The sequence below is a fragment of the Triturus cristatus genome, chromosome 7 (genome assembly GCF_964204655.1).
Source record: "Triturus cristatus chromosome 7, aTriCri1.1, whole genome shotgun sequence".
NCBI lineage: Eukaryota > Metazoa > Chordata > Amphibia > Caudata > Salamandridae > Triturus > Triturus cristatus.
The window spans coordinates 740776755-740788898 of record NC_140590.1 but is presented as its reverse complement, the minus strand read 5'-3'; the positions used below and the strand labels follow the sequence as shown (position 1 = coordinate 740788898).

The 12144-nt window shown below is 48.5% G+C and overlaps 1 protein-coding gene across 3 annotated transcripts in view; it reads right to left on the bottom strand.

Annotated features, from left to right (window-relative positions):
* Positions 1 to 12144, bottom strand: part of USP36 (ubiquitin specific peptidase 36) — a 698649-nt gene that overhangs the window by 468874 nt on the left and 217631 nt on the right. For 2 of the 3 annotated variants that reach the window (XM_085617464.1, XM_085617465.1), the window contains one exon: positions 6468 to 6550. In XM_085617464.1, the coding sequence (XP_085473590.1) occupies positions 6468 to 6550 (83 nt within the window). The remainder of the gene's footprint in view (positions 1 to 6467; positions 6551 to 12144) is intronic. The other variant, XM_085617466.1, reaches the window with a different exon arrangement.

Sequence of the window (12144 nt, the reverse complement as noted above, 5' to 3'; positions counted from 1 at the left end):
AATTGCTCCCCTGTGATTTCTCACGCTCAGGCCCTGTACCTCCTTATTCACTAAGGAACCGCCACCGCCTGCTCCTTGGCATTTGCCAACACCCAGGTCCAACGCGCACTGCGGTCCGAATTCGTTTATCCTTCCAGCATAATACACAGCGCCTGCTGAATTGTTTTCTATTGGTCGCATCCCTGAACAGTGATTACTACACCCTGCGTTATCAGCACTACTTAAGAAATCTGTAACCAAAGTCCTGATGATGTCCATTACTTAGACTGGTCGAAACGCCTTCGACTTAACAGCGTTAACCGTGGCCTTTACAGGGTCATTTGTAACTAATATTGAAATTGTATTTACATCTATCCCAATTGTATATATCTTTTGACCCCTTACAATTATTTGTGTTTTATTGTTTTTCGCAGTCTCACGCTGTCCACATCACTTGTGTCACTGCGCCGTTCACTGTCACTAACACGACCAGTGCACAATTGGTTATGTTTGGTTACCTCAATATATTTGTAACGTAGTGCTGTTTAACTACCTGCAAATAACAAACTGCTTTTTCTAATTTCTTTGGTCTCCCTCCTTGGTTTTCCCTTCCCCAGATCAGACTGAAGCACTTTCTTTAACGGTCTTTTTAAATGATTACCGGTTGAGACATTATTTTGATATACAGACTAAATAAGACATGCCGTCTATCAGAAGCAAAAGGGCCAGTCCTCATTGGAGGTTACAAATGAAGACAAGACAGTACTAAGAAGGGACTAACACCTATTAACAAATCAGAAGCCACCATTTAAGAAGGACAATGACTCAAGCCAATGACAAATATGGGTGGAGAGTGGGCGGGGCATCAAGTCCATATTCCAATACAGCATGCCTCACAAAGCAGGGCATGCACTGCCCAGGCTCAACCTAAAAAGTGCCAGTACTCAGTACGGTGAGTGCCAGCCCGTTTTAAGCACTGGATATAATGCAAAACAAAATTTGGGCAGTTGTATATAGTGCAAACTCGACCTGAAGATATTGGAGCACTTTACAAGAGCACCAGTTACATTCCACAAGGGCACATTGATTTAATAAAAAAAAACTCCCTTTCAGGCCAAGCACAGCATTGAAAGTCAGAGCTATATTTCAGAAGATTCATTTGCCGCACAGCTTCAAAAAAGAATTGCACATATATGGGCAGTTCTTAAGCAGTCCTGGTTAGTACAGCCTCTGGAGGGATTTTCAAGTAGCCACCTAAAGCAACAAAGAAAACTGTCTGAAAAGCGAAGCTCAGCAGATAGACTTGTTAGAATTTTTCACATTGCTGTGTTTGTGGTGCAGTACCCAGTGTAACATAGGCCTGCTACAGGGCCCAGCAAAAAGGATGTCTGGTGCAGTGCTCAGTGTAACGTAGGCATGCTGCAGCACTCAGCAGAATGGATGTTTGGTGCAGTGGCCAGCAGAATGTAGGCGTGGTGCAGTGCCCATCAGAATGTAGGCACGCGGCAGTGCCCACCAGAATGTAGGCACGCGGCAGTGCCCACCAGAATGTAGGCACGCGGCACTGCCCAGCACAATTTATGTGTGGTGCAGTGCCCAGTATAATGCAGGCATGCTGCAGCGCCCAGTATAATGCAGGCATGCTGCAGCGCCCAGCGGAATGTAGGTCTGGTGCAGCGCCCAGCGGAATGTAGGTCTGGTGCAGCGCCCAGCGGAATGTAGGTCTGGTGCAGCGCCCAGCGGAATGTAGGTCTGGTGCAGCGCCCAGCAGAATGTAGGTCTGGTGCAGCGCCCAGCAGAATGTAGGTCTGGTGCAGCGCCCAGCAGAATGTAGGTCTGGTGCAGCGCCCAGCAGAATGTAGGTCTGGTGCAGCGCCCAGCAGAATGTAGGTCTGGTGCAGCGCCCAGCAGAATGTAGGTCTGGTGCAGCGCCCAGCAGAATGTAGGTCTGGTGCAGCGCCCAGCAGAATGTAGGTCTGGTGCAGCGCCCAGCAGAATGTAGGTCTGGTGCAGCGCCCAGCAGAATGTAGGTCTGGTGCAGCGCCCAGCAGAATGTAGGCCTGGTGCAGCGCCCAGCAGAATGTATGCCTAGTGCAGCGCCCAGGAGAATGTATGCCTGGTGCAGCGCCCAGGAGAATGTATGCCTGGTGCAGCGCCCAGGAGAATGTATGCCTGGTGCAGCGCCCAGGAGAATGTATGCCTGGTGCAGCGCCCAGGAGAATGTATGCCTGGTGCAGCGCCCAGCAGAATGTATGCCTGGTGCAGCGCCCAGCAGAATGTATGCCTGGTGCAGCGCCCAGCAGAATGTATGCCTGGTGCAGCGCCCAGCAGAATGTATGCCTGGTGCAGCGCCCAGCAGAATGTATGCCTGGTGCAGCGCCCAGCAGAATGTATGCCTGGTGCAGCGCCCAGCAGAATGTATGCCTGGTGCAGCGCCCAGCAGAATGTATGCCTGGTGCAGCGCCCAGCAGAATGTATGCCTGGTGCAGCGCCCAGCAGAATGTATGCCTGGTGCAGCGCCCAGCAGAATGTATGCCTGGTGCAGCGCCCAGCAGAATGTATGCCTGGTGCAGCGCCCAGCAGAATGTATGTCTTGTGCTGTGCCCAGAAGAACGGATGTGTAGGGCAGTGCCCAGCAGAACGGATACGTGGAGCAGTGCCCAGCAGAACGGATGTGTGGAGCAGTGCCCAGCAGAACGTAGGCATGCTGCAGCCCCCAGCACAACGGATGTCTGGGGCAGTGCCCAGCAGAATGTACGTGAGGGGCAGTGCCCAGTATAATATAGGCATGCTGCAGAGCCCAGCAGAATGGATGTCTGGCACTGTGCTCCGCAGAATGTAGGTCTGGTGCAGCGCCCAGCAGAATGTAGGTCTGGTGCAGCGCCCAGCAGAATGTATGCCTGGTGCAGCGCCCAGCAGAATGTATGCCTGGTGCAGCGCCCAGCAGAATGTATGCCTGGTGCAGCGCCCAGCAGAATGTATGCCTGGTGCAGCGCCCAGCAGAATGTATGCCTGGTGCAGCGCCCAGCAGAATGTATGCCTGGTGCAGCGCCCAGCAGAATGTATGCCTGGTGCAGCGCCCAGCAGAATGTATGCCTGGTGCAGCGCCCAGCAGAATGTATGCCTGGTGCAGCGCCCAGCAGAATGTATGCCTGGTGCAGCGCCCAGCAGAATGTATGCCTGGTGCAGCGCCCAGCAGAATGTATGCCTGGTGCAGCGCCCAGCAGAATGTATGCCTGGTGCTGTGCCCAGAAGAACGGATGTGTAGGGCAGTGCCCAGCAGAACGGATGTGTAGGGCAGTGCCAAGCAGAACGTAGGCATGCTGCAGCCCCCAGCACAACGGATGTCTGAGGCAGTGCCCAGCAGAATGTATGTGTGGGGCAGTGCCCAGCAGAATGTACGTGTGGGGCAGTGCCCAGCAGAATGTACGTGAGGGGCAGTGCCCAGCAGAATGTACGTGAGGGGCAGTGCCCAGCAGAATGTACGTGAGGGGCAGTGCCCAGCAGAATGTACGTGAGGGGCAGTGCCCAGCAGAATGTACGTGAGGGGCAGTGCCCAGCAGAATGTACGTGAGGGGCAGTGCCCAGCAGAAGGTATGTTTGGCGCAGTGCCCAGTATAATGTAGGCATGCTGCAGAGCCCAGCAGAATGGATGTCTGGCACAGTGCTCAGCAAAATGGATGTGTGGTGAAGTGTCCACAGAATGTACGTGAGGTGCAGTGCCCAGTATAATGTTTGTGTGGTGCAACATCCAGCAGAAACTTGTGGCTGTACAGTCAGAGCAAGGAGGGGGGGATGAAAGCACACGGAGGGCAGATGTTCAACAGTCCTTACTCAGAACCACCTTTTCACCCCCCCCTTTACTTACAAAAGTGGTTCCAGATGGGCCCCCCCCCCCCCCACCAGCCTATTTCCTTCTTCTGTTTCCACTCATGCACGACGTTGGAATGTGATTCAACTGACCAAAGTGGCAAGCAAGCATTTAAGAAAATAGCTTAAACAGCAGTATAGTAATTATTTATTCAAAAGCAAAAGTAAGTAACATGTGAGCTCCGAAGAAACTGAATTGCATTTAGTTTTAAAAACAATTACAGTTGGTTTTCATGGAAGAATTTGCATTTTAATTGTGCCAACGCTTCCTTCCCATAGCATGATTCAAGCAGCCCTGTAGCATGGAGGACGTGATGATTAAAGAAAATAGTGCTCATTGACTTATAAAGCAGACCATGTAGTGCCACAAGTAAAAGGTCCAGTCGTTATGGGAGGTTACAAATGCAGACAGCAAGGAGGGATTACAAAGCCTATTCACAAATGAAAAGCAATGGTTTTGCAAGCAGAGTAACAGGAGCCAACTGTAAAGAGGGGCGGGAAATGGGCAGTGCTTCTATGCCGTACCTCAATACAGCATGGCTTGCAGAGCAGCGCATGCGCTGCCCAGGCTCGACCCAAAACAAGCATTTGCAATGCAATAGGTCTCACATTTACGCAAGCTTAAGCTATTGGCATTGTAAATGACAATGCCTTTTATTTAGGTTTTAAAAATGAATACAAAAATAAAAAAGGCATTGTTCTTTGCAATGTCAATAGCTCAAACTCGCTTAAATACGAGACCTACTGCATTGCAACCGCTTGTTTTCTAAACCAGGGCGCCACGTCTACGCATTTTAATTACTGATTGTGTCCAGAAAGCAGGGTTAGATTTGAGGAAGGGGCTTGTTAAGAAACAGTGAAGCCTGTGTTTATGCAACGTCCTGGAGGCGTGGCCACAAAACACTGTCACACAGAAGCAGGAATAATAAACAGCTTGTGAAGCGAGTTGTTGTTTGAAAGGTGTCGGGAGCATTTAAGGAGGGCATAAATCTATATATAACAAAAAAAAGGGAAAAAAAAGAAAAGACAGCGGCAGTCTCCTTGTGAGGCCTAATATCATGTGAGGCACTTAGGATGAAAGAGGGCTCTTTCACTGGCGGAGCCCGAGACCCTCACATGATGAACTGCGCCGAGAACATGTCAGGAGGGGGTGGGTGAGATCTGAGATTAAGACAGGCACCAGAGGTGAGCCGCGGAATAAACATCCCGTGAAGCGAGAGAGGTTCTTGTGACGACCTTAATGGTGAATTGTCTCCGTGCAGGGGGGGGGGAGGGTGGAGAGATGTCAGCTGAACCCCTTACTAAAGCTCGGGGGGAAACTTTCTTTCCCTTGGAGAGGAGGGGGTGTGAGGGACCCTCACAGGAAGGGCAGCAAACGAAAGTCAGGCAACTGTCTGTTACCGCCCCTACACATATCTGAGGTGTCATCGGCCTGACTCACCCCTGCCCTATAGGCACTGACTGTCAGCACATCTCAGAGTTTCTCTGGCATACCTATACAGGCCACCGAGAGACCCCGTGCCGTCAACAAAGCTCCAACTTCCGGACAGGACAGCGGCATACCTCTGAGGCAAAGGCCGGCACGCAGTACTCTCATGGTACTTGCCTGTCTGTAGTGCCTCTCTGAGCACACCTTGCACAGCCCCGGGATGCCGTGAAAGAAATAAAGCATAGTGGGCAGGAAAGGGAGGAACAAAGGTCTACGGGCAACAAGTTCAGGAGTTGTGTGCGCGCTAAAATAAAATTTTAAAAAAGCACGCGAGTTGTGCGTGCGCCCGTGCAGCGGCAAAAGTGAGAGCAGCTGCGTCACGTCTGGTGAGTGGTGTGCGATGTGCGCACACCATGACGAGAGAGAAAAGCCAGATGGCGCCTCTGCTCGGAACTGTGCGTGTAACCGCACTCTTTAGGCAACACAAAAAGCGTGTGGTCGGATTTTTCAAGCCCACTTACTAACTGTCTCGCCAGAGCAGCGCATGCGCTGGCTAAGGCGAGACCTAAAAACAATCAGTTTCCACGGGGGGAAAACATCAGCACTCCAACGTATGATGCTAATAGAAACTGTTTTAATATGCCATCAATTGAAGGCAATGGAACAGCTGTAGCCGGTCAGAAGACCGTAGTTTAGGAACAAGAGTATTTCTTTATCAAAGAACTGATGCATCATCCTTGAATGGAAAATGCTGCAGATGACAGTGTGATTGCCCCGGTCTTGAACCATCAGATCTTAAGCCCTTCTGGCTTTGGGCCATTCTGCGATTAAGACAGACGCTGTGGGTTGTCTTAGCAAATTCATCACCTTACAGGTGTAATGAGTCTAGCCTAGAAAACGGCAACTGCTAGCCAATAGATTTGGCCAACAAACAATTCCGGTTTTAATTTTAAATAAAGTTATTTTGGACTTATATTTACTTTAAAAAAAAAAAATTCTATTGAGAGTGGTAATCATACCCAACCATAAAGAATAAGGCGAAAGTTGCCCAAGATATTGAAACTAAACAAAAGGTGCATCAGTCAGGGCCTTAACTGGTTAGCATTTCATTTGCAGACTCAAACACCCACCCACCACTTAATTTGTGATAATACCTTGAAACCCCACTTTATGTTTTTTACTCACGTACTTTGCACACATGTATGCGTTCTCTCCGCTCAGTGCATCTGGTCGCACAAACAGCTCGAGGGCTCGTACAATGTTTGCAGCCTGCTGCAAGAGAAGAACAGTCAGATAAGTTAAAGTAGTTGGCCATAAAAAACTTACAACAATTGTACCTTTTCTTTCACCTCTATATTACAGAGGTTACAATTATATAACCATCAATGGAAGGGTACTTATAATTTTAATTCTCCATCATGGATAGTTTTATCATTTATAAATACATGTTCTTTCTGCCTCTAATCAAAAGTGGAAAAACAACAGTTGATGGACAGAATGCAGAACAATGTCATACATTCACCCCAGTACAGAGATCTGGGCCTTAATCCATCATTTTTTTCCTCACCATGCCGTTCCAGTTTGAACCCAGCCATATGCAAATCAGTCTTGACCCTGTGCCTCATGGGATCAGTCCAGCCCGAACTGCCAAGCCAGGTCCTCCCTGGACTGGAAACAAGCATCCTAGGACTGGTTTCGGATTCCCACCCCTCTTCAGCCAGGATAGCTTGATTCCAGTGGCATGGAGAGCACGGGACCCACGTCTGGGCATACCCTTCCCACTCGGGGTGACAAATGCAAAAACAACAGTTGATGAACGGGCTGGACTGTTCCCATGAGGCACAGGGTCAAGACTGATTTGCATATGGCCATGTCTGAACTGGGGTAGAGTGGTGAGCAAAATAATGATGGATTAAACCCAGATCTGTGACTGGGGGTGAATGTTTTGCCAATGTGCAACATTCCGTCCATCTTGTGTGTTTTGCTATTCGCCCTATGTGGGAAGGGTATGCCCAGACGTGGGTCCCGTGCTCACTACGCCACTGGAGTCAAGCTAACCTGGCTGAAGAGGGGTGAAACCCCGAAACCGGTCCTAGAATGCTTGATTCCGGTCCAGGGTAGACATGGCTTGGCAGTTCGGGCTGGACTGATCCCATGAGGCACAGGGTCAAGACTGATTTGCATATGGCCATGTCTGAACTGGGGTGGCGTGGTGAGCAAAATAACGATGGATTAAACCCAGATCTGTGACTGGGGGTGAATGTTTTGCCAATGTGCAACATTTCGTCCATCATCTTGTGTGTTTTTCTAGTCAAAAGTGGAGCAGAAAAAAAAATAAACTCAATCCCTGGAAGTTAGGCAGTTTATTTCTCTAGGGCGACCCTTGGAAGGGTACATAAATGTACCTAATGTTAATGAGGCAGAGGATGGGTTGCTTATGAAGTTAAAATGAACCTGTAGAGTGGAATGTTAAGTCACTTGTGAGCTACTTCTGTACAATTAGAATCTGAAAATCCAACACTAGTTTGCGTTGCACTCATGGAAAGTATGCCTTTCACGCCTCTTCCGCAGGAACAAAAAAACAGAGGGTCACCTCCCGTTTTCTCGACCTGGGACTGCTGACAGCCAAAGGCCTCATCACTTAGAGCTGGCGGCCAGGACGCAATCCCTCATTGTATGGGCCCAGGCGGAAAGTGTAGCGCTCCATAGAAAAGACCGCTCAGGGCTGTGCAAATTTCCCTTCGCCACCAATTGGAACACTATCCTTACTGACCTCCAGACCGCCACACTGCCTGCCACTTAAGCTCGGAACTCTACTTCCCCAAATAACAACAATGGGCCATTTGTGCCCTGCTTACACTGCTCCAGGATTCAAACCAAGCATGCTGACTAATATGATCAAGGGGTGTTCTGACTAACCATTTCAGGATGCGGCCGGGTTGGGGCCTCTTTTCTTTAATTGCTGTATAACCTAAAACTGCAACTGTTTACCCACCTCGCCGATGCACGTTTTAGGCCTCATGGATGGGCTAATATTTGTAGCCCCCATGGATGGGTTAATATGTCATACTGCATTTTTCTACCCACGTGGTTGTACACACTGACTGGCACCTGCATGCTGATCAATCATACATAAAGATTGCCATGATGCAGAGATGGGATTACAAGTATATTTTCTTTCAGCAGCATAAGATTTTCATTGATAATCATGAACACAAGAACAGAAGGGCAAGCTTAGTCAAATAATCTGCAGCTTGAATATAATTGGACAGCAAGGTTAATTATTTTAGGGAAAATAGAATCCCAATACATTTCTCAGAGCAGTTTGACCCATAAAATCAGATTTAGCATCTGAACCCAAACTGTAATGCATCGTGAAAGCAATGTCATTGTCCTGCTTGTGTCACCCAAATGGTTAAATCTTATCCAATCAGTCCTAACAGTTTTCATTCTTGTAAAGTGGGCTTTTTGGTGTACCTGGCAACGTCCTGATCATCAATTAATAACTTGTTTTTAAAAGTCCTACGAGAGAAAGTCTGGTATGGTAACCTGTACTTGTAATGTAATGAGGTGCTTATATAGCGCTCTCTCACCCGACGGGTATCCTGGCGCTTAAAAAGGAGAGTCCCCACCAGAAGTTAATAGGGGCAGCCGAGGTGTGACACAGGAAGGGAGGAAAAGAGATAATATCAGAGGGAAAAATTACTCCAGCCTAGGGTATCAAAACGTTTTCAACTTTTTCCTGAAATCTATAAGACTTTGGACCTGACGTAGATCCGATGGGAGAGTGTTCCATAGCCGAGAAGCAACGGCAGAGAAGGATCTGCCACCTATTCTGGACCGCCTGAACCTGACTACATTCATCAGAAATGCAGAAGCAGAACTAAGGTTTCTAGTTGGAGAATACCAGCTGAATTTTCTTTGCAGGTTCTTAGGGCCCATTCCATGAGCTGCCCTAAAGACAGTGCATAAAGCTTTGAATTGAATTCGCTGGTGGATCAGCAGCCAATGCAAATCTCGCAAGGCTAATGGGGTTGAGGTCCCTCGCTGCCTATTTAAAGCGAGTTTCGCTGCAATGGCCTGTATTCTATACAGCTTCCCGATAAGGGTGTTAAGCGCACCCAGATATAGAGAGTTGCAATAATCAAGTCTGCTGAGAATTACGCATCTCACAACCTGCGTTCTAGCAGAGTTAGGCAAGAAAGGGAGGATCTTTCTCAGCACTCGGATTAGCGAGAAGCAAGTGCCAACCGTTTTGTTAACCTGAGAATTCAGTTGGAGATCCTGATCCACCATCACCCCCAGATTGCGTACTGTGCTAGAAGGGGTAATAGGTGCGCCAGTAGGGGACAGCTGAAAGATGGGTAAAACAGGCTGATCAGATCTTCTGGAAGAACACAGGACCACTTCCGTTTTAGAGCTGTTAAATTGTAACCAGTTCTTCTTAAGCCACTTCGTGGTGCTAGTCATACACTCGTGAAATCTTTCCAAGGAAATGGAATCATTCCCTTCCAAGGAAAACACGAGCTGGGTATCATCCGCGTAATTCACCACCTCCACTCCAAAAGATCTAATAAGCGGAATGAGAGGCTGCAAATAGATGTTAAAGAGCACAGGACTAATCCCTGAGCCCTGCGGGACCCCCTGTCGTAAGGAAGACTTGTTAGCGGAGAACGGCTGAAGGCACACTGTCTGTGTCCTGTCTGTTAGATAAGAACAAAGCCAGTCAAGGGCGCGACCGGTCACACCCTGGTCTTTAAGTCTCTCCAACAGTATACCGTGGTTTACATTGTCAAAAGCCGCTGACATGTCCAACAGCACCAAGATCACTGACTGGCCACTGTCTGCCCGCATCCTCATATCATCAAGCACGGTAACAAGTGCTGTTTCAGTACCGTGCTTGGGCCGAAAGACAAATTGCATCTCGTCAAGGAGCGAATACTCCTCAAGATACTGGGCTAGAGACTTACTGACGATGCGTTCCAGAATTTTAACAGGATATGGCAATAAAGAAATTGGCCGATAGTTGGCCACACACCTGGGGTCAAGCGTGGTTTTTTTTTTTTAGAAGAGGGGTCACAACTGCTTCCTTGCAGTTTTTAGGGACCTCCCCCGTACTCAAGGATAGACCACAGATCTGTTGTAAATAGGGAAAAAGCTCAGCCCTGTATTCCTTCCAGATTCTGTGGGGAAGGGGGTCCAGGGGGGACCCAGAGGAGACACCCCTGGCTAAGGTATCAAATGTTTCCTCGTCTAGAATGCGAAAGCAATCCAGTGTATGCTGGCAGTGTTTTGAAATGGTAGGGTTGTTGGGATTAGTGTCGGGTGATGGCAGAGAACACTGCTCAGCATTGGACAACTGAGGATCAGGTTCTTCCACCGCTGTTGGTGGATCAAACGCCCTAACTATCCTGTCGATTTTATCCTCCAGATAGGAAGCTAACTCATCGCATAAAGCTTGAGTAACAGGAATTTTGTTATTAGCACAGTCAGGTTTAGACAGACTCTTTACTAAGCTGAATATAGCTTTGGTGCTATTAGCTGCAAGAAGAATGGTATTCGCAAAATACTCAGCTTTAGTTTTCGCTATATAGTGTTTTTGTACAGCTTAAGTTGATTCTTAACAGTATTTTTGTCTGAATCACTATATCCTTTTCTCCAGGCTTTTCCAGCCACTTTACAACCGATCCTGAGTGCTCGCAATTCCTCGTTCAACCAGGGGGCTGAGGGTTTCTCTCTCTTTTTTAGCTTCTTTGCAGGAATATGCTTATCAAGCCTGTCTCGGATCTGCACACAGTGGAATTGGTAATTCCAGTCCACCAACCTACTGGGGTCCAGGCTGTCTAAGTCATTCCAATACAAGGAATTTTTAAGCTTACTCAATGTGGCCCATTCTCTGCCCAGCCGATATTGTCTCTGATGATAAATTTTACAACACACATTAGGCAGAGTAAGCCTAAAATTTACCAGACTATGATCAGTCGAGCACAGTGGTAGAACATCTGTAATTGTAGCCATGTTGGAATTAGCAAACAGTAGATCTAATATATGTTCACCCTGGTGCGTAGGTTGCAACACCAGCTGGAGCATATCGAAACTTGCGCAAGCTTCCGACAATCCCTTAAGCGCCATGTCCAGCGGGCCATCAGCCCCCAAGTTGAAATCACCCAGGATGATCAGTTTAGAGTGTGTCAAGGCCAGGTTACACACCACATCAATCAGGGCAGAGCACTTAAGAGTTAGGTCCTCCCAGGGGTCTGTAGCAAGGCATACCGGTTAATAGATGACCGTGAGCTTCCCTTAAGGAAAACCCCAGGAGTTCGAACCCTTCGGCCTCATCTAATTCAAGAAGGGTGAAGTTCCATTTATCTTAGAAGATTACTCCCAACCCTCCTCCTCTCCCTGATATACGGGGTTTGTGAAAAACATTATACCTAGGGGGCAAGCAAGTCCTAGTTCAACTGAAGAATCAGTGCGGGTCCAGGTTTCTGAGATAAAAAGAACGTCCAGATCGTGACATTCCAGCAGGATGTGTATTTCCTGAAAGTGTTTAACTAGAGACCTGGCATTCACAAGATCGCACAGTACTTCAATCAGCGAGCCATCAGTACGCGAGGCCTGGTCCTCCTCCCTCCCAGCCTTAACCCCTACCTCGGACTTCTGCCCACCAAGCCTCATAAGTTGGTCCTTGGAATAGCAAACACTAGCAGGGCGTGAGGGCTGGGAGAGCTATCCGCCAGCATGACTGGCACTGTGCACGGTCAGTGCGCGGACGGGCGCAGGCGGGCTTGCCTCTGGCGCGCCTCCGGTGCACGCTTGCATGGGTCTCCCTTTTAAAGAGGGAAGGATCGTTATTGCGCTAGAAT